Genomic DNA, 23,927 nt, shown 5'->3' with positions numbered 1-23,927 from the left:
ATTTTATAATTAATTTTTTAATACTTTTTAATTAATGCGCATATACATGTGAAATGGACGAGTGCGAACTCATTTACCTTTACATGAAAATTTTAATATACCACTATATGTATATACATATATATTTGTTTGATTTTTTTACACATGTTCAAAAAAATTATTATAAATTATATATATATATAAAATGAATAAATATGTGGTTTTGTATTTTTTTTCTTTCTTTAAATATAATACATATTGTATATCCACAAAGTATATGAGTGAGTAATACTTCTTACGATGTACTGAAAGATACTGAAAGTCTTTCCTAAGATAAAAAGTCATAACTGCGTTTGCGCAAGAATATGTGTTAAAAATGTATATTACTCTTACAAATTGAGGTAATTTGGGCTAATTCACTTTCATCTATATCCTGAATAAATTATTCTCAATTGATGAAATATAACCGTCTTTACACTAACTACCAGTGCGCGAAGATATCGATTGTTGAAAATTGACAGAGAATTTCGAAGGAAATAATTCGAGAATTCATAGGTTCGTCTCAGTTATATCGTAGTCCTCGTAAAATGCAGGCGACAGAAGAACGCTATTATAAAATTAATCGAATACTTCTTAAGGTGCTTGGTATATGGCCTTATCAGCAATCATATTTCACGCGAATACATCAAGCACTCTTTGCTGGCATTCTTTTAACATTTATTCTTGTCCAGGTATATACTGTGAACACATCAAAGTATCCGATTTTAAGTCAGAAAAAAAACTAACTAATTTATATTTAATGAACATTATTAATATTATTATTAGCTATTTATATTTATAAAATCACCGCTGGGAAAAGTGTGTTAACTGAGAAGAAACCTATTTTTTTAAATAGGTCTAGATTTTGAATTAAATCAGTTTTTTTTCTGGTTTAAGATCGGATATTTTTTTATCAACTCTCGTACTGTCAAGTCACACAACTTTTAGTCATATTTACACATAGCGGTGTATCTTAACCACGTGCATTGAGATAAACATATCTCTTTATCTTTTTTAATCTGCTAATATATCTGCTGTGTTATGTATTGATGATAATAATTATAATATGTATATAATTTGATGTAAGAATTTTTTATAAAAGTTTTAGCTCGGATTTTATTTTACTCATCTTTTATAATACATATTTAAAATAATTTTTGCCTTGTACAAATTGTTTTGGTATTACGTAAAAATAATTTACAATCATACATATCCTATATACCAGATTGTAATTAATTACTAAAGATATTTTTTCTCAGTTACTAGTATTCGTTACAACACAGTGCAATACGTATCTTCTTCTCAAGATTTTTTCGATCGTCTTTCCTGTTCTTTTCGTTACTATAAAATATTGTCTTTTCATCATTCAAACGGATAGTGTAAGTCTAAGGATAGATCATTTATTCAAATATTTTATTTAAATGTTGTGTAACATTTATAAAATAAATTGTCTTCTAACCATTGATGAAGGAGAAAATGGAATAAACAGGTAAAGCAAATGATGGAACGAATTCGAGATGATTGGAGGTCATTGAAAGATAAATTAGAAGTTGAAATCATAGAAAAATACGCTCGCAACATAAAGTTTTCTTCAATAATTTCAATAGGTAAGAATATGAAATACATATTCTATTATACATATATATATATATATATATATATAAGTTAGCAAAATAAATGTTGTATATATTGTGTGTACATACACACAATATATATATATATATATATATATATATATATATATATATATGTATATATAATTTTATTTTGCTAATTTTTTTTATTAATATGACAAATCATATTCGGTTGAGAGTGAAGGTAGGGGAATGTATTTAAAACTTCTCTGTATGTATAACTTCCTGTAATTGAATTTAAATTAGATCTAACAATTTTCAGTGATTCTTTGGGTTTGCTCAGTCTTCTTATTAACACTTCAATTTTTGCCATTAATCCTTGATGTTATATTGCCATTGAACGAATCACGATCCTTTCGACTTGTTGTGATTACGGAATATTTTGTTAATCGAGACAAATATATTTATATTATATTGTTACACGAGATATTAGCAACTAGCATAGCATTGAACGTGACATGTGGTACGTTATTAACAATGATGATATTTATCTGGCATGCATGTGCGCTATTTAAAATCGCATGGTAAGTGCAATTACTTTTTAAATACTAGTCTCAAAAATCGGAAATATAATTTAATAAAAATAAGTAAATTAATACAGTTATCGAATGGAAAATACTATCGAGAAAAATGCATTAACGATTCCTACTTTTCGAAGACAGTATCTGTTTTATCAGAGGATTATACATGCAGTTTTTATTCATCGAAAGGCAATCGAGTCAGTATATTTTTACATTTTTGTTATAACTTTTTGTATCTTATATTTCTATTTATTAAAAGTGAAATCTTATCTCTGTCGTATATTTTTATACTATACTAATTGCATCTCTTTGATATATCTACGAAAATAAAATCCTAAATAAAAACCAAACCACAAATTAATTCAAATTTAAAATCAAGCACAATCAAAAATTAAATATATAGGTATTATAAGTATTTACTTATATTTATAACTTTTATAATTTATGATTTATAATTTTTTTTTCAATACAAGCTTAACAATTATATTTTAATAAAACATAAAATCTCAGGCACTTATTGTCGGTATTAAATATGCGATTAAATTGCATTATATATAGTGCTCATATAGAGGTACATTAATTATTGTTACTAAATATATATCAAAGTATAAATTTACTCGATTTAATATTGATAATGTTCCAATATATCCAGTTCTTTTTTGTTAAAGATTTGCCGAACTTTTTACATCTAATTTTACGGTAGTATTCGCTATTCTGATCGTTGTTGGCGTCAGCTCTTTAAGTATCAATCTTTTTCAAGTAAGCTAATGTCTTTTCTAGCCTATGCTATTGATTTTACTCTTTAAATATGTATTGCGCAATTTTTCGACAGATAACATTAATAAACACTAGGACTGAAGATGCATATATAGTCTCTCTCCTCATTGTCTTGCATTTAAATTATATGTTTATTATTAATTATGGCGGACAAAAACTAACAGATCATGGAAGGGAACTGTTCAAAGTAACGTGAGTGTATCATGTCTTACAATATACTTGTAGAATTATATTTATCCTATAATGTATTTCCATATACATATACAATATGTAGACATTGCTTACATTCAATTTTAAACTAATTGTATTATTATTCCGATACCATGCATTCCGAAATCCATGGTTTTTGTGTAACTATTAATCTAGTTAAATTATATCACGAAAATGTCGCAATTAATTTTTTGCTAATCTGTAACTGGTTTTATTTAAATCTATCATTTAAAAAATTGCAGTTATAATGGACAGTGGTATGCAGCACCATTGCATATACAAAAATTATTATTATTTATAATGCAAAAAGGATATAAAAACGTTACTTTAATATTTGGAGGCATGTATATAGTATCTTTGGAAGGTTTTGCTTCGGTAAAATTAAAATTTCTTTACAATAAAATAATCGAACTTTAATATGGATTTAATGAGCAATTTATTGTTTCATTTTCCAGCTTACTAATGCGGCAATATCCTATTTTATGGTAATGCATTCTACAAAATAATAATGTAACGGAAAGAAAAATTCATTATCAATTGAGTAATTTATTGAATTAATATAGTCGTGCAACATATATGCATTATAAATATTTTTGAATATGGCGTGTACTGAATATATACGTAGGAATATATAATATATACATAATGTATGTACATACAAATGTATATACATATAATACATTTATATATATGTATAAACGAATATAAACGTATACTATTTTTTACTGTCATTTACATGCAACACTATTAAACAGATAATCTTAGATAAGAAGAAAAATAGATTCTTAGTCGAATCTAATAGCAATTTGAATATGGTTAATGAATGAAAAGTTTGAACTTTCTTGCCTATTATGATATCGATAATGAAATTAAAGCGACTTATTTCAATCATGAAAAAACTATATAAAAAATAATAAAAAATTATCTAAATATCCTTATCTGATATCCTTCTTATTTTGAAATTATAATATTTGAAAAAATATATGGTATTGATATCATTATTGCATGTGCTAGATAAACCATATATGAAGTATAATCATTTAATAAGTAAATAAGTAACTCATTTATGTATCTTTTTTATTATATCTTATTATATATTTCTTTTATTATATAATCGTATATTTTTTTACATTTTTCTTCTTTTTTGATTGTTGATTTATGCAATATCGAAGCAATCTAAAAGCTTGAAGTAGACTTGTAATATCTATGTTCACACTAAACTGATAAAAACATGATAAGATATAGAAACTAATTACACTTACAATTAGTGCAGTGCATTTATTATTTCATGAATAGATATGATCAACGTGACGTTCGAAAGAAGACTGATGCATCGTTCGATATTTGCACTCGCTACTGCGCATATGCGTCAAAAAATAAGAGAAAGTGATATAGAATATGTGAATGTAATATAGAATAATCTTTCGCTCCCCCAAGTGAATAGAAGTTTTATACATCAATTTAGATAATTTATATTCCCTCTCTAATAATATGCTATAGCATCGAATAACATCGATCTGACTATGACTTTTCTTTCGAAATAATTTCAATGCATATTATATCAAGTATCAGTTATTTAACAAAAATATATCCTATTATTTGCCATATTTCTTAGATAATTTAAAAGAATAAAAATGATAGGAAGGGAAGAGGGAGATATATAAATACTGCGTTATGTAATCACTATACGCATTGATACTTCGTCGTTCAGTTATATCGTTCAATTTGTCTTTAATGCAACATGCGTGTAATCGAAGAACATTACTATATTATGTCGAATATACTTCTTCTTAAAGTATTAGGTATTTGGCCTCATAATAAATCGCGACTTGTATTATTGCAGAGAGTGCTAATCATTATTTTAACTGTAACATTTATTTGCATGCAGGTAATAATTGAATTCACATTTTTATAGTAATGGTAATGGTCAATGAGACATATATCTTTTTGTTAACATCTTAAGATATTTTTCAAAAATTATTTTTTAAGTTGAAAATATTATATAATAGGAGGTTAGTATATTGAACTTGTTTATTCATAACAGCAACAATGCGATATACTTTTATTATAATTAATAATTTTATTACAATTATTATAATTATTTTCAGTTGTTAGTTTTCATTACATCGAGATACAATCTGGCTCTTTTCATTAAAACTATGTCATTTGTTTTTCCTTTTACGATAGTTGTAATACAGTATTGTTATTTCATTTTGAAATCAAAAAATGTAAGTTTACCTGCACAAGCAATAAATTTCACTTCCGAACTTATATCTAACACTTTAACTGAAGCAATAAACATTTGAATCAGATAAAGAATCTACATTATCAAATCCAGGGAGACTGGAAAATAATACGAAATAAAATTGAAAGTGAGATTATACTGAAATATGCTCATTATGGTCAATATTATACTACACTTATATTCTGTAAGAAAATATTGAATTTTTAATACTGTTTTATATTTAATAGTGTGTCATGAAAGTAACAATCTTCAATAATGTACAAGTGATGTTTAAAAAATGCTTACTACTATTTATTTTATTTATTATTTTATTTTATAATCTATAATATTTTTTAATTTATATGATATGCAAAAAAGATAATTTATTTTTTTTCTTTTGTGAAAATAAAATATATATTACATCAGGATCACATTATATAATACAAAACTGCACTTCCACAAATATTTAAAAAGTCAGTAAGTTTATTCATAATTGTTTATAGCTACTAATACAAAGTACCATATAATCTGTCTCTTATGAAAATGAAATTGTCTTGTGCTCACGAAAAATTCACATAATCTAAATTATTTATTATGTTAACAAAATATTTTTGTCTAACCTGTTCACATGTCTTACAGTGTGTGCCAGTTTTATATTAATCGTTGTAGTATTTATCCAATTTTATCCGATTATCTTCGACATTATTTCGCCATTGGATGAACCACGACCATGCAAACTTATTATTAGGATGGAATATTTTGTCTCGCAGGATAAATACTTCCTCACCAAAGCGTTGCACGAAGTCGTAATTGCAATATTATGTGAATTAATAATATTAGCCACAGCAACGCAATTGTTAATATTTATCTTTCATTCTTTCGGGATGTTTAAAATTGCTAGGTGACGATCAATTTATATTGGCGATTCGATCACGAATTAATATTGGAAATATTTACAGTCATCGAGTAAGACAGTCCGTTGAGAATAGCGTATTACACATGTCAAATCTGGAAAAGGAACGCGCAATTTGCGAGAGCATAATGCACGTCGTAATTGCACACCGTAAAGCTATGAAGTTAGTATACGTATTACGTTTTCTTTATAAATTTTTTTGTACTTAATTTATAAAATATTTTCTCAAAACAGTTTCTATGACTTTTTTATCGAACTAAAAACAAATATAAAAATCTAAATTAATTATGATTTGTAATAACTTATGTTTTAAAGATATTTAGCTTTTTTCTTCTTTAGTTCTTGTTTTTTTCATTTATTTATAAAGCAATAGTTTACAATATTTTTTATCCCTCTCTCTCTCTCTCTCTCTCTCTATATATATATATATATATATATATATATATATATATATATATATACACATATATATATAAAATAATAATTTTGTCCTTTTTTTAAAGATTCTCCGACGTTTTAGTATCATTATTTAATGCGCCATATTGCATTATAGCTATACTTGCAGTATTTTCGTTGAGCGTCAATTTATTTAGAGTAGGTATAATTTATTTAGTGACATAATGCACATATAAATAAAATTGTTATATATAAAACAAATAAATTTACTTCAACGAGTTTATATATATATATATACACACACACACATACATACATATATACAAATTATTGTAAATTTACTTTATTTTAAATTCTGTATGTTATGATTTCTAATATGATAATAATAGTTTCTTGAAGCAATAACTACAAAAAACATGGTCGACCTAACAGTATCTTTTCTTTTTACTGTAATCCACTTATTTTACATGTTTGTGGCAAATTATATCGGACAGAAAATTATGGATTACAATAACGAGATTTTTAGGATGATGTAAGTATTAAGTATTTTTATTTATATAATAAGTGGTACCATACATACACAATATGCTAGAATCAAAAAATAATTATTTTAAAAATATGAGAGCTATTAAGCTTTTTAATTTTTCAGAGTAAAAATTTTGACATCTTAAATAAAAATCTTTTTATTAGAATTTAATTTTTTATTTCTATGTCGCGGGAAATGAATAGGAAATGTAACAATTATAATTTAAAAATGCATATGCATATTTAAGTGGTAAAATACAATTCGTGTTTCATAAAATTTGCTTTTTGATTACTTTAAAATAAGCTCTTTTGCGTAAAGTTTCTTATATGTATATGATGACTATTTATGAATTTTTATTCTGATTTTTTTAGATACGGTACGTCGTGGTACTTAATGCCTGTACCATCACAAAAACTAATTTTGTTTTTAATGCAAAAAACTGGCAAAGATTTTAACTTAAAAATCGGTTTAATATTTGTAGGAAAGATAGAAAATTTTACCACGGTAAGGACCACTAAAAATAGAAAAACAATAGATTTCTGCTAATATGTGTGTACAATGTTAAATGTTTTTCTAGCTTCTTAATAATGCGCTGTCCTATGTCACCGTGATGTATACTGTTCAGTAAGAAAAAGAAAGGACACTTTTAAAAGATAAACTTTATTTTCCCGCAGATGCACGTGAAAAAATAAGAAAGTATTTTGCATTGATATAAGACACACACATTGGACATATGTAAAAAACGTGATTTTTTAATTAATTTTTTATCATTTTAATATATTTGTATTTAATGTAATGAGATTTTGAAATATATTAAAAATAATTATATATTATCACACATATATGTATATAGAAATTAAAATTATTTATGTCGATATTTAAAATATATTATTTCATTTTCTATTTAAACTTTTTTTAATCACTCTTCGTTTGAAACTGAATGAATTATTTATTTGTATAACATTGGTATCTAAAAGTGATATTCTTTATATATGTAAAATAAATAAATATATATATGTGTGTATAATATATTATAAGAATAAATAAATAATACATTATAAGAAATATTTTGCAAAGATTTATTTTTTCTTTTGTTTTCTAATTTTAAAAAAGTATCATTGAATTACTAATTAATTAAGAATATTTTTATAGCCTTTTAATAGCAGGAATATTAAGGATTGCTAAAAATCTCTGCTTAAGAATATAGCCAAAATTAAAAATAGATGAATCTAGAAGTTTCATCAAAAGTTTCCATGATGTCGCTTAATATGTTATTCTAAGTTTTTAAATTATTAACTAAAGCAATCAAGTTATTATATAATAATAACGCGTATCGAGAAGCTTGTAAGAATACAGTTAATGCAATATTTAAAATATGTTATTGCAAATATGTCAATAATAAAAAAGAAAAATATTTATTAGCTGATTATACATATATAAGAACATGTATAAATATGTGTAAATCTATTACAATATCGCATTTTGCACGAAGTAAAATTAAAGAATATATCAAGTATTACGTTAGCATTTTACTGCGTCATTTTGTATTTTTCTTCTTATATTTTTTTCAATTTCTAACTATGTTATTTGCCCAGTTACTTTAATGTCTCAGTAACTTTATTATTCATAATATGTGTCATTTATGAAAATTTCTAGTATACTCAAAAACCTAAATAAAATTGAATTAAAAGTGTCTTTTAAAGCGAACATTTGTTATTGATAAAAGATAGGGGTTTGTGATTGCCTTTTAGTAGCAAGAAAGAGCTTTTAAAAAAGATTTTTTCTTCCCAAAAAATCGTTGTACTTATTTAAATTTATTACTGCCAATATATATCTTTATTATATGATAATTTTACTTACGTAAATATACGCTCTATAAAATTACTTTTGCACTATTAAATTATTTTTAATAACCAAACTCTTCTGCAGTATAAATCACTCACACACACACACACAAACACACGTATACACATCATGAAGAACACTCGCTTAAGAGAACAATCGTACCGCACTGTTTGACATCACGGATGACAATAAAGTTGTCACGGCAAGCTATCTGAAAACCTATTGCGCTTGCGCCAAAAAAGGGAGAAAAAAAAGGAGGGATATTATTTTTTCCTTATCCTGGGAAAACTACATCAGGTGAATATAACACGCTATTTCGATAATTCAACTTCCTGTCGCCGTTCCCTTCGACGCAAAAACATAAATGCGAACTCGATCGATGGACTTCCCCAACTCGGGAGATACCATAAATGTTACCTTGATTACACACACACACACGCACACACATGCTGTAAAAATATTGTGGTAAAAACATCGATCGAACACAAGAGAGTTAGACAGTTAAACCACTCTACTGGAAAATGTACCACACAGTATTTTGATATAATTTTTTTTTATTCGATATGTCTTCAAATCGCTCTAACAATAAGACAGATTTCGCCAAGAATTATTATTACAGAGCAAATTAAATATTTCTCTTGATGTTCTGATTATATTGATATTAAAGTTTGCGAAAATTTATTTAATTAATGTTTCCCAATTATAATGCTGTCTCTCTATTTTATGGTTTTTTTAGGTACCTACTAATATTCTTTTCAAAATATTTTATATATATTAGTTCGAACACATTGATTTTTCTTTTCATTTCTATTATAGTTTTCTCGTATGCTGTATATCATCTTTCTTACATATCATACAATACTATTTTTATGCTAAACTCAACGAAGTAAGTTGACCTCTGTAGTCTGTCATTATTTCTCGGAAATATTAATTGTTATTTTATATTTTTCTTACAAACTATGAGTATGCTCTTTAATTATTTTAAAAATCAATTATTAAACTATTTTTCAATTACCTTTTATTCATTAGCATCTTGGCTTTAAAATTGCATTTCTTGAGTCTCTAATGATGAACAATTTTTACGGTAATCGAAATACTATAATAAAATATAGTAATGCAACGTAGAGTTGTTTTTCAAACTTGTATGATGTATAGTCCTTGCTTACTTATGCACTTACGTTAACGCGCGCGTAGAAAAAATGTTAGAAAAATTTTATTTTCTTGTCTTTCCGGACGAGAGATATTATCAGGTGTTGCGTGTATATACTTTAGATAATTCCAACCCATTTTCTGTCGCGCTGAATATCGGAGAGATAATAGGTAATCGATCGGAAGGGAGAGGGAGAGACTTTCTTCGTCTTCCGCAGGTGCAAGTAATTCTGCAATTATTATTCACGCTATGGCAATATCTAGCACCTCTCCCAAAAAGGGGGGAAAAGGTTTTTCGTCGAGAGCGCATATATATATAAATATATATATAACACACTTGCAAAAGCTTTTCTTTGTAAAAAGAATATTTTATGTAAATAGGGTTCATGTAATTTAATAAAAGTACACTCCGTTAATTAAAATAATCACAGTTTTTGTTTGTTTCTTAATATGATTACTTTAGGCTGTTTGCATGAACGACAGCAAAATATTTCTTTTTACTCAATTTAATCTACTTAAATATAAATATACGCGATATACTTAAAAAAAAAGAATTTTAAGAATTTATGAGTGTGATTCATAGGTGAAGCGATTATTACATTATATTTACGAAGATTGGAACGCACTGAAAGATTCTGAAGAAGTTAAAATAGTACAAAGATATGAGAAGTTTACGAAATGAGTTCCGATAATCTTTTTTTATATTTCGTAAGAGATCATTTAAAATAGATTTCCTTGATATAAACGAAAGTCATTTTTACAACTACATTATTTAAAGCAGTCCATGTTATATTAATATTTATAAATTAATTTAATATAAATATTTTTTTGCAATTCAAGTAACTTTTAGTGTATACAATTTTAATCGTTAATGATTCTGCTACAATCAATAAATTTCTCTTAAGACAAGATAATATTTTTGAGATATATCTCGATAAAAAAGGATATATTTACCTTTTTCATAACCAACTTCGTGGATAGATTCGTCACGACATTCACTTTATAATAATGCTTATAACATTCATGCGACATATTTGTATGATGTTCAAGATCACTCGGTAAGAATCTTGCATATTTATGTCGAATATCTGTTTTATCCGAATATCTTCTGATTTTAACATAAAAAATGTTTATAATTATTATATTGAAAATTCATTGGAAAAGAATGTTTTATGTATATCGATTTCTCAAAAAGAGAAAATCATATATTGATGAATTTAATTATTAGAATAATTTCGCCATATTTCGTTATTTACAATATTTAATTTACTTTGAAATAATAAATAATACAAGGGATACTTATAACACAGAATTTATATTTGTTAAGAATTATTTATTTTATCGTTATTTTAAGCTTAAGCCATTGTTTTTTCACACGTATTATTACGATGTACCTACAACCAATCCGTAAATGATCCGATAACAGATATCGGATTTCTTTGCTGTTTTGAAATTCGCTAAATATCATCCAGTTTTAAAACATCCTATTTAGTCCGGCTAGACTAGACGAGCTTTCGTTGGCCATTAATTTATAAAACGTAAATGATTTAGTCTAATTTAACAGATTGTGCACAAATATTTTATTTTAATGCTAATTCCAGGCGCTACAAGCCATATTAATTCTGGATAGCATAAATAATCTTATGATAGCTATTTTCTATTTTATTCTATATTTCACGTTTTTGTCGTGAGAGTTATGGATAGATAATTACAGATCATAGCGCGAATATATTAACAACATTGTAAATATACAAAAATTATCAAAAATTATAATTTCATATTTTATGTGATTCATATATAATTAATAATAAATAATAAAGTAATATATCATATCTATGTGCAATAATGAGTAGAACTTTTATCGCACACATAATTTTTAAGATACAATACATATACAGCGGTATGGCATTCTTACGGGTGCAAAAATTGATTTTTTTCTTAAAAAGACAAAGAGCTAAAAAATACAAAAAGTTATGGTCTTATCATTGGAGGGATATACGTCATTTTACTAAAAGGTTTTATTGTAGTAAGAGAATTTATAATCAACACAGTCGCAAGCATTTACCTTATTACGTTAATACGACCACATGCACATATTGTACAACTCTTCAATAATTCTACAATTATTACAAATTTTTTTACATAGTGCCACACTTCTCTGCTTTCTATAGAAATTTAAAACGATAAATAATACTTTATATCAGTGTAATAAAAGATGAAAAAAATGACAATTTTAACTTACAAATAAATTATAGAAAAATACAATATATGATTGGATCAATGCTTCAGAGTAACATAAAATTAAAAATAAATATATATTTTTGTATAAAGAATATATCTATTGAATATTCATGAGAACGACGAGTTGAATCGACGATTATAAGTACTAATGATTTGAACCGAATGCTAGTAAGCAAATTACAGCCCTTTCAGAAGTCAAAGTCAGATGCATGTATGCATACGTTTTTCTTCGCCCTTATATTTGTCATTTATATATAATGCTTTGGATATTGAAGTAAGCTTTGTACTCGCAATAATACAAAAGCAGCAATATGGAAAAATTAAAAATAGATAAAAGATAAACATCGCGTTAGTTCTTTAATAAACACGTTGCTTCACATATTATAAAAATACAAAATTGATATTTCGGTTTGCGATAGTTGCGAATTGATATTTCATCGCTGCAGCTCGCACTACAAACCTAGTGGCAAGTGTTATCGATCGTTTCTTCCTATGACATGTGCGCCCTAAACTACGACATCTTCTTCTTTAACGACACAAAAAAAACACAAATTACTCTTCCATCCGTATGTGTGCGTGTGTGTATATGTGTGTACATGTATGTAATATACATGCGCCATATTTTTTTTCTTTCAATTTCTGATTATATCTCTATGTGTATGTGTGTTCGACATAGATTTTTTTTATTAAACTAATTAATAAGCATGAAGCATGTAGATTGCGAAGACACTACTATGATATGAGATACTACAGTTAGCTCGAATCGTAACAAACTGAGAATCTTCCAAAAATTATAGTCTTTACACTAACGTCAATAGTCTTTACACAAGCGAGAGAGAAAAAGATATATTTCTAGAAAAAAGAGTATAAGATAATGTCGCTAGATTGTCTTTTTCGATAATATTATCTTGATGGCTTATTTTCATTTTCTATGATAGAGCTAGGAAATTGAGAAAAATTGATCTTATTTTATTTACGATTATTCTCCCTACCGGCGTTTCATAAATTTCTCACACCTACTGTTTATTCTACGGCAATAACGATGTCCTAAAAATTATGCTATGAATTGAAGAAAGAAGAGTCCATTGTATATGTTTGACTTCTATACATATAGACGAGGAAGTGCAATTGCGCGCTGTTAGTCTGATATACACATCTTAGCTTAGCTACCCGAGATGGACTTCGTTGGAGAACGATACTATAAGTTGAATCGAATTATTATGTTGTGTCTCGGGTTATGGCATGATCATCCTTATTCAACCTTGAAGAAAATTCAAATAATCTTTTTTGAAACATTATTAATATCCTTCCTGCTATGCCAGGTACTATAAAAATGGTTCTTATTTTATTTTACTTATTTGTATGGAAACTTAAATGAGGATATATATTGAATATGGATATGTATTAATAATTGCTTACGTGGTAAGAGATGGACGACAATAAATGTTTCGTATAAATTAATATTTGCTCACAATGTTTCTGTATTATAATCTTTCAACGAGATTTTACTGCTTTTAGTTTAACGTATTTCTCGTATTAAACTGCAATGTCGATATAATCATGAAAAGTTCCATGTATATTATTATTAACATTATTTATATTATAAAATACAACGCATATTTCCTACTTATCCATAATGTAAGTATTTGCCTATTTTCAATATGTTCGAAAATTTCTTCCTATAAGCTTTTTGATAATGTTTTTCTGCTATTTTACTTTTTTTAACTTTTTAATAAATAACGCTATTAATTTAATTATTTGGTGCATTACAAATTTTATTAGATATAATTTTAATATATAAATATAATAAAAGATAATTCAGGCAACAAAAAAGCTTAGAGATTATTTTATCTTGTTATTTATTAGAATAGAATATTTATCTTGTTTGTTTGCAATAATAGATAAAATATATATATGATAGAGTTAAATACGATTGGAACATATTAAAAACTCAAGCCGAATTGAAAATAATACGAGGATACGCAGATAATGCAAAATTATTTACAATCTGTTTTACATGTAAGAATTAAAATCAAATGTCAATTGCATCAACATTCAATTCCTTTCTTCGACAAATTATTTTTATGTGCGCACCATATCACCATTAAATTTATTTCTAAAAAAAAATTAATATTTTGTAAAACAAATTTTATAAAACTTAAAACTTTTAATGATAGCTTAGATCCATTTTTTCCCACTGCACTAGTATTTTTTTAAATGCATTTAAAAGATATCTCTCTAAAAATTCATAATTTCATTTTTTTAAATTTCTTATGTGATTGTGATACATTTATCATATTTAACTTTTGTATTTTGTCAAATATATGTTGCATAATTCGCATACTTCAGTGTTGATTATTATCTCTATGCTGGTAACATTGATATTGACCTGCATACCATGCATACTCGATATAATCGTGCCAATGAATGATTCGCGACCGCGACGCTTACCAATTTTAGTGAAATATTATTTCATTGATGAAGATGAAGTATACTTTTACACTGCTTTAACACATAGTGTCGTTGTTCAATACGCTGGTTGTATGACAGTAGTGGCTATCGCAACGTTACTCATAGCATATGTACTGCATACCTGCGCCATGTTTAAAATCGCTAGGTAAAAACAAGAGCGGTTTTCTTAAATCTTACGAATAACACATTTATTTTGAAAATAGAAAAAACAAAGCTTCCTCTATGAGGAAGCAAAAATCATTGAAAAAAATTTAATAACACCACGTACTTTCGTAGTTACCGAATGGATCACATATTTGACGAAAATGTACAAATGCCAAAAGATCTTAAGCAATATGTTTTTTACGAGAAATTAATTCACGCCATATATATTCATCGCAGAGCTCTGGAGTTAGTATAATATATAATTCCCTTACAATCTCGAAGCCTATTTTGCTCGGGTAATCCAGGACAAAATTCTCATATATTATAAAAATAAAATGTTATAAAATTTACTGTTGAAGTTTGACCACTATTTTGACGAACAGTTTTGCGACTCTCTATTTCATATTGCTAGGATGTGGAGTGTCTTCGACTAGTCTCAGTATCTTTAATGTAAGCATATGAAAAAAAAAAACACAATATTATTTATAACAAAAAATTGTCATACGAAAAAGTATAAATACAAAAGATATAATAATAAATAATAATAAAAAATAAATAATAATAAATAACATTCTATTCAGCTTTTTAACACACTATCCTTGGATGACATAGATTCACTGATCTTTATGGGCATTATATTTATACATTTGTATTACTTATTTATGGGAAATTATGTCGGACAGAATATCATAGATACTAGTACTAGCATTCATCAGAATATGTAAGTATTAAATACGCTTTATAGTAACTTTCGATATATAATTTTGAAGATTTTAATGCTCGAAGAATAAAACATGAATAAAATTAAGAATGTACAATTTTTTATCCTGCTAAATTAAATATTATTAATTTATAAGAAAATTCCATCATAATTTTTGTAATCATTTAAACATATTAGAAAAATCACGATATATTTTTATTCGATAATATTATATATATTTGGCAAAAGAGTATTGTAATTTTTCAAATATTTTGATGCACAAATAAATGCACAATTGTAAACAAACAATAATAAATAAATACAAAATTTACAATTTTTATAGTAATAAATATTCTAATGTCATTATATTCCAGCTTTAAAATAAATGTTGTAAAAGGAAATTTATTTTTTATATAATTTGTATTATAAAATTTTTTCCGTGTATTAACAGATATAATACGCAATGGTACACAGCACCTTTATGCATACAAAAATCAATATTGTTTGTAATGCAAAGAAGCAACAAAAAGAGTGCTTTAACTGCTGGATATTTATTTGATGCATCGTTAGAAGGTTTTGCTACGGTAAGACAAACAAATTTTTTACGAAAAAAATATTGTAAAATTTTGATCAGTGTTATAACAAAAAAATTATTACAGCTCATGAGTATGTCCATATCGTACGTTATGGTCCTTCAATCCATACGAGCATAACGACAAAAATTATAGTCATTTAAAGAATTTAATTCGCAGATTTAGAATGCATGAAGTGCGTATTATACTCTTCTTTATATATATACATACGCACACACATATACTAATAAAATAAATTTATAATGACGAAGTACACGTTTATTTATTTTTCGAAATTCTTATTGCGTGTACTTACGCACGTGCGCGCGCGCACGCACACACGCGCACACACACACACACACACACACACACACATTCATACATACATTTACACACACACACACACAGTAGATGAAAATATTTCTTTCTCATTTCTTTTATCTTACTCTTTCGTCACATCAACAATTATATTTATATATCGATATAGAATGTGTACTTAAAATTTTTGATTAATTTTTGAATTAATAAATAAACATGTAATGTTTTTTTTTTCTTTTTTTGAGAATGCGCATATGACCGCAATATCAAATAATAGTATTTCGTACACTGCAATTTTATTTAATAATAGCATTGTAAGGGCAGCTCAAATGAAGGGAAAATCGATATCTACATATGTATGTATATTATATATGTGTATATATATATATATATAATTTTTCTAAATATAATATCTGCAATATATATTGCATATACATTTTTTTTCGTAAAATTAATATTTAATAAAATTGTTTAATATTTAGAATTGTTTAATATATATAACTAATTATGAATGAAATATGCATGTCCATTTCTATATTAGCTTCGTATAAATCAATATGATTTCTTTTATATATACGTAAAAATTGTATCAAAAATTTGTATTATTATAATAGAAAAATTTGTGTTATTATAATAGATCATCAAATTCTTAGATTTCTAATATAAAAATAATATAAATAAAAAAGTCATAAGAGATGTCTCCAAAGAAGTACATAATTCTTGCTACAGTTCGTTACTGATAGCTGCAGAAATTTTGTTAACAAAGACAATAAAATAATTATATAATTTTATACACGTAGAATTTTTTATCCAGAAACGTTTTGTATAAATATTGTAATATTGTGTGTGTGTGTGTGTGTGTTATATAATATATTAAATGTTTATAATAATATTAAATGTTTCTCTAAATTATGATATCGACATATATCAAGAATATATCAGAACTTAGATGCGTGTATCACATAACAATGCATTATTTTTACCATCATAAAAGATTAATCTTTTTTTTTTACAAGCTTAATGTCAACAATATTTTCAAAAAAAATTAATATCATTCGTAGAAATGTATTTTTTTTATAAGAAACATAGAGGAGGAATATTTTATTAATATACTGCACGTACACACTATCTGCATTTTTACCTTAGTACATTTTATCATCTGGATTTTGCTTCTGCATATGTACAGTCGTCAATGTAAATTGCCAAATATTTGAAGCGTGCACGATTTCGTGCCGGAAATTTCATTAGAAATTAAAGAAGCACAAACTCACATATAACACACACTTCACCAACACATTCTACACCACGTTTCACAGCACAATTCATTTACGATTTCACGAGCAGACAGAAATTCAACCGTTCACGAACACACTGTTTGATATGACACGCTAACACTACGATAAATACACAATATTTCGCGACAATGAAGAAAAGGCTACTGAAGCAGGAATACAGTGCTGTATAGCGAAGCTTCTCGCATGACGGTTCATGCAGTATTGAGGGAAACTCCGCGAGTGAAGAGCGTCTTTCACTATTACGCTTGCGCTGCGCCGCGACATCGACGCCTACGTCGACACGGACTATATTCATTATAATATCTTATAGCTGGCTCTCACACATTCATACATACATTCATACATACTCACTCATACAACATTTTTACAACTTCTCGTATTTAAAAGTTTTTTTCCTATCTCTATCGCAATACATATCGCTTCAGAAAAATTTGATATGATTTTTTTTTTCATTGTCAAATTTCACAATAATATATCTTAATAAGATATCAGAATGCAAACAAATTCTGATAAAAAAAAGTGCATTAAGTAAACGCTGAATATATTAAGCATTTTACATATTCGCAATTATATGTGATATAAAACACAATTTTTGTTTATTGTCTTTATCTTTTGCCTTAAAAGCTAGCATGTATATATCTTAAAGAAGAAAAATATAAATTAAAAGAGGAGCTACTCACTTAAATATATTTCGTGTTCTTAAAAAATTTCAGAATAAGCTCATATATCCATCTATATATATTTTAAAGCTGTTCACATACTTCAACGCGAGACACGACTATTGATAATTCGATAAGCAATAAAGAAGTATATGCGCCGATTCGCGGTATAAGAAAATTACTTCCGACCGGCGGCATTCTAAATTGCGCAGATTATTAAATTTCTCTTCTGTCATTTCCGCATGTCTAAATGCGAATAGACGCGAGATACAGATAGAATTTTAATCTATTTTTTAAGCACACGAATTATTTTGCAAATTGTATATTTATTGTGTATACTCTTCATATTTATTTCGACAAGCGAGATGCAGCATAGCGAGAAATACGATAGGTTCAATAAGTAGGAAAAAGAAAATGGGAAAGAGAAAATCCGCGTAAAAATAGTGTTTTTCATTTTTCTGAGTACAAAAGTATTTTGACTGGCGCGGAGAGATGAACTTCCTTGGAAGTGAATACTATAAACTCAATCGACATCTATTACTGCTAGTCGGTTTGTGGCCATATGATCATTCAATGTTTAAATATTTTCAAGTAATGTTTTGTAACATTACTATAACACTTACAATGGTTAACCAGGTAAGAATATTACGTAGAGAAACTTATAAATAAATCTGCTAATATTATACATTAGTAAATCAAACATAATATGTCACATTGTTATTCTATACACTACAAGAAATTATATTTTTCATTAATCTGATGCGAAATGCAACCCGATTGCTTTGAAAATTAAAAATATATTAATTCACTCATGCTTTTAGATTGCGAAATTGATAACGTTAAGACGAAACATAAACCTTATGTTGAAATTTCTTCCTCCTGTTGTAATTTATTTCATCTATATTATAAAGTATCAAACATTCTGTATCGTTGCCAAGAAGGTGAGCCGATAATAATTGTCGTATTTTACATTGCGTCATAAATATTTTTTTTTAATATTTCGAAAATTCGAAATATTATATTCGAAATATTCAAATAAATCGCGTTTTGTACTTGGTTTTACAGTATAATAAGATACTTAATATTGACTCGCTCAACTTTATGTAACATACACTTCATTAGCATAATGCATTTTGAAACACCCATCTTTCCAGTAATTTATTTTATTTATTTTTATTATATTATGAGATAAAAACTATATTTAAATATATTTAAACTATCTTATATAGAATTTTTATTTCTTAAAAGATTTCAGGATTTAATAATCCGTAATGAAAAATATTTTTTGTGTTATAACTACTTAAAAATTTATTTTACGTAGATTTTGTTTGCGTAAAATTGAAAACATTTACGATATAATAAGTTTATGGTAAATGCGCGATGAAGATATGGATCTTTTATAGTAAGAGTTGAAAATATATTGCCACTTTTCACTATAAAGGATGATCTTTATTCAAGCATTTGAATTTTTATACCCCTTGTGAACAGATAAGATATCTCATGGATCATGTAGAACAAGATTGGAATATGCTTAAAGATAAAAAGGAATTGGAGATCATAGAGAGATACACTTACATTGGAAGTATGTGCACTTTGGGTTTAACAAGTAAGAAATAGAATACGTAATTTACTGGCTTTTAGCAAATGTAACACACAATTGTACTTAAAATCGTCTTTTCATTATTTCAGTAATTGGTTTTGTGGTTATATTAATTAGTTTTTCCTTACCATTTCTACCAATCATTTTCGATATTTTTGTGCCACTAAATCACTCGCGTCCACGACAATTATTGTTTCCGGGCGAATACTTTGTCGATCAGCAAAAATATTTTTATGTCATTTCTTTGCATTTTGATATTACTCTAGGCGTAGTGCTCACTACTCTGATTGGTACCGAATCGTTGTACATTACGTACGTACAACATGCTTGCGGAATGTTTCAAATTGCCAGGTAATAAAAAAATCTTGCGCATTTTTGATGCATTAATTTTTTTACGTATTGTACATTTAACGTATTGATAAATTATTATATATTTTATTAATTATGTTTTTTATGTTTTTTATGTTTTTGATATTTTGCTTGATATTTTATTTCAATTTGAGTTTTTTTAATTAATCAATTTTAAAACATAAATTTTTTACAATGCACGATCACTATCTCCGCAGTTATAGAATGAATCAAGCGTTCGACAACAAGTTCTCACAAGCTTACTTGCCTGAAAAGCGAACAATCATCGTTTGTAAAGGAATAATCGAAGCTGTACACATTCACAAAAGAGCTCTCGAGTCGGTATAATACATTTTATTACTAATTTAAAACAACGATATTTTTTATTAGATTAATACATTGTCATACTATTGAATCTCCATAATAATATTAATGCCGTTAAACTAAAAAATCTCACGAAAATTTATGCAGAGTCGAAAATAACGCACATTTTATATATTGATGATCAACTGATAACAGGTTTTCTTTCTCTTTAAGATTTTCCGAATTCCTATGGTCTACCTTGGCGGTATCATACAGCATTTTGCTTATAGTCGGTATTATATCTCTTCTTATTAATCTTTTCTGCGTGAGTAATGTTTTAAAAAAAATTTTTTTTAATTGGTTTTTTTTTCTTTTTTTTTAAAGCATATTTAATATGGCCGAAACTTTACACATCAATACAGATAATAATCAATTATACACCTAAAAAACATTACTTTTTATAATAAACTTTCTATTAGCATTTGTAATACTTGTTAATATTTTCTTCTAAAATTTATTCCAGCTTTTGCAAGCAATACTATTTATAAAGGAGACGAATGAATTAATAATGTTAATTATATTCAACATTGGTCACTTTTTTTATTTATTTTTGGGTAATTACGTTGGTCAAATTTTAATAGATCATAGCGCTGGTATTTTTGAAAACACGTAAGTAAAAATCAAATTCGAGTATATTTCGAAATTCAAAAAGTTAGTAAAATTTTCTGAAAATGTTTTCTATAAACACATTTAAGTCTTAAGTCAATGCCAAAAATTATAGCACAATAAACGATTAAAATGAAGGCAAGGATATAAATATTTAACAATAAACAGTTAATATCAACAAAATCTCGTAGCAATTGAATACTAAATTTGAATTTTAGTAAAATATATGCGTTCTATATATAAGTAATGCAAAAAAAAACACGAAAAATAATTTTGTATTATGCTAATAATATGAAATATCATGAATGAGAATTGATATTCGGGCAAACTCTTAGATATATCACGCAATGGTATGATGCTCCTGTGCAAGCGCAGAAATTATTGCTGATTATAATGCAAAGAAGTATGAGAAGTTGTAAGATGGTCGTGGGCGGTATGTTTGTCCCATCATTCGAAGGCTTCGCAGCGGTAAACATTGCGATATATTAACTACTTAACTATATACTAACGTTAATAACATTATTATATATGTATATTGACGTTACTATATATTAATAATTACAATTATTATAATTATAAATATGTTACGTAATAAGCTATTTTTTTCTTAAACTTTCTTCTCCTCTGCCTAATTTAATTTGTAATAATTCGCTATTAAGAAAGTTAATAAAAATCGTAGAATATAATCTTCCTTCTATAACGTAAATCTTATATTTCAGCTCATGAGCACAACTCTGTCATACTTTACAGTACTTTGGTCCGTACAGAAGTAACGTTGTTAAGCAATGAAAATTTATAACATAAATTGTAGTTAGTAAATCAGTAGAAAAATTACTTTAATATATTAAAATAACGAGCAAAACATTTTCTCTCGAATCTGTAATAGTCTATAAAAAATTATAAAGAAAATAATAAATTAAATATCAGTATCAATAAACAATTTTACACCAATTATTTTTATTCTTTTTCTTTATTTTTATTTACTACAGTTAATTGTGTATTTTATTATCATTACAATCGATAATGAATAGTACAATTATCTATTCATCATTACTTTTACGTCAACGGATATGCTACATTTGTATATTTTTATAAATAAATAATTGTATATTTTTATAAATGTTGATTTATGTGGACGTTATTGAATTTTTTTAAATAAAAATATTGCTTAATTGTTGTAGAAGTTACCAGTATTTTATTATATGTTATTATTATAAATGAAGAAAATAATTAAGAATACAATTTATCAAATTAAAGTCATTATTCATTTTACGTATGTATTTTAAATTAAAAATCGTGAATGTTTGAAAACTTTAAGATATCAAGCTTATAATTAGGACAAAAAAGTCACATGAAACAATTGCAATATATAAATTCATATACGGTAATTATAAATTATATGTTAACTTATTTCAACATTTTCCCATTGAAGAAAGATTGATTTGATTTGGTCCCAATAAATAGGATATTCGCTTCAGTCTTTGCATCTATACACAGAAAGAATTTTCTCTTAGAATTTACCCTGAAAATTATGGTAATCGTGGAACAATAATATGTATGGTATGGAAAGAATTTTATGAGAATTTCTCTGATTAATATTTATCACAATAAAAATAATATCTATTACAATAAAATATAAAATATGTATAAAATATAAAATATGATTAATTTTACTATGCAGTTTAGTAAAATTAATCAAACCTCTTTTATTGTGATAGATATTATTTTTATTGTGATAAATATTAATCAGAGAAATTCTCATAAAATTCTTTCCATACCATATTGTCCCACGATTATCATGATTTTCAGGATAAATTTTAAGAGAAAATTCTCTCAGTGTAATTTCCTATAAAGTATAGTGCTATTGACTTATAACTGGTTTTATATCAAATTATTATAAACAAATATCTTTTATTTTTTCATTTTTTAAATATTACAATATTACAAATATGCTCTACTTACATTCTGTTTGCTATGACCATGAAACAAACAATAACTATTGAAACAGTCTATTTATATTGCGAAATTTATTTTAACTGAGTAAAATAAAATTATTATTATTATTATATTAAATATATTTTATAAATTTTTTATGAATTTTATAACGATTTTGCGATATATGTAATCATCAAATAATTACTCATGTTTACTGATAAACGATACTATTGCTTACTTATTGATATTTTTCTAATTTTCGTATAAACATAGTATAGTATTATGTTGTATTGCAGACGTAACAATTGATATCTTTTTTTGATACCGAAGATTATAAAATGTACACATGTACAGAATATAAGAGAGAGAGAGAGAGAGAGAGAGAGAGAGAGAGAGAGAGAGAGAGAGAGAGAGAGAGAGAGAGAGAGAGAGAGCTTTTTTATAAACTACGATGAGAAGAG

The 23,927-nt window shown here is 26.2% G+C and overlaps 6 protein-coding genes across 7 annotated transcripts in view; 5 read left to right on the top strand and 1 right to left on the bottom strand.

Annotated features, from left to right (window-relative positions):
• Positions 1-23,927, bottom strand: part of LOC145936696 (uncharacterized) — a 121,396-nt gene that overhangs the window by 43,122 nt on the left and 54,347 nt on the right. Inside the window, exon 1 of one of the 2 annotated variants that reach the window (XR_014425428.1) lies at positions 17,802-18,300. The exons of the other annotated variant lie outside the window; for it this stretch is intronic. The gene's annotated coding sequence lies outside the window, so the exon portion shown is untranslated. Of the gene's footprint in view, positions 1-17,801; positions 18,301-23,927 lie in introns of those variants that run through there. 2 annotated transcript variants of the gene reach the window in all.
• Positions 1-23,927, top strand: part of Alpha-man-ia (alpha-Mannosidase class I a) — a 466,863-nt gene that overhangs the window by 396,440 nt on the left and 46,496 nt on the right. The gene's annotated exons all lie outside the window — the stretch shown is intronic.
• Positions 534-3,658, top strand: LOC145936689 (uncharacterized). Its single transcript, XM_083039137.1, has 8 exons — positions 534-710; positions 1,278-1,397; positions 1,508-1,625; positions 1,915-2,176; positions 2,254-2,370; positions 2,842-2,932; positions 3,006-3,142; positions 3,403-3,658. Exons 1-8 carry the CDS (start codon positions 567-569, stop codon positions 3,575-3,577), a joined length of 1,164 nt encoding a protein of 387 aa, XP_082895263.1. The 5' UTR covers positions 534-566; the 3' UTR covers positions 3,578-3,658.
• Positions 4,865-8,427, top strand: LOC145936691 (uncharacterized). The gene is made up of 10 exons (XM_083039142.1): positions 4,865-5,048; positions 5,269-5,388; positions 5,472-5,589; positions 6,024-6,285; positions 6,344-6,460; positions 6,801-6,891; positions 7,083-7,225; positions 7,591-7,723; positions 7,797-7,963; positions 8,372-8,427. The coding sequence occupies exons 1-9, from the start codon at positions 4,902-4,904 to the stop codon at positions 7,845-7,847; spliced, it is 1,182 nt and encodes a 393-aa protein (XP_082895268.1). The 5' UTR covers positions 4,865-4,901; the 3' UTR covers positions 7,848-7,963; positions 8,372-8,427.
• LOC145936705 (uncharacterized) lies at positions 13,630-16,653 on the top strand. Its single transcript, XM_083039159.1, has 9 exons — positions 13,630-13,776; positions 13,973-14,092; positions 14,356-14,473; positions 14,804-15,071; positions 15,203-15,316; positions 15,430-15,520; positions 15,652-15,791; positions 16,222-16,354; positions 16,430-16,653. Exons 1-9 carry the CDS (start codon positions 13,630-13,632, stop codon positions 16,481-16,483), a joined length of 1,185 nt encoding a protein of 394 aa, XP_082895285.1. The 3' UTR covers positions 16,484-16,653.
• LOC145935980 (uncharacterized) lies at positions 18,982-22,020 on the top strand. The gene is made up of 8 exons (XM_083037826.1): positions 18,982-19,250; positions 19,436-19,555; positions 20,103-20,220; positions 20,481-20,565; positions 20,781-20,900; positions 21,100-21,190; positions 21,389-21,534; positions 21,867-22,020. The coding sequence occupies exons 1-8, from the start codon at positions 19,107-19,109 to the stop codon at positions 22,018-22,020; spliced, it is 978 nt and encodes a 325-aa protein (XP_082893952.1). The 5' UTR covers positions 18,982-19,106.

This window comes from Prenolepis imparis, unplaced genomic scaffold (genome assembly GCF_030444845.1).
Source record: "Prenolepis imparis isolate NDT839.2.m4 unplaced genomic scaffold, iyPreImpa1.0 SCAF_5, whole genome shotgun sequence".
In the NCBI taxonomy this organism is placed as follows: Eukaryota; Metazoa; Arthropoda; class Insecta; order Hymenoptera; family Formicidae; genus Prenolepis; species Prenolepis imparis.
This window is presented reverse-complemented; position numbering and strand designations above follow the sequence as displayed.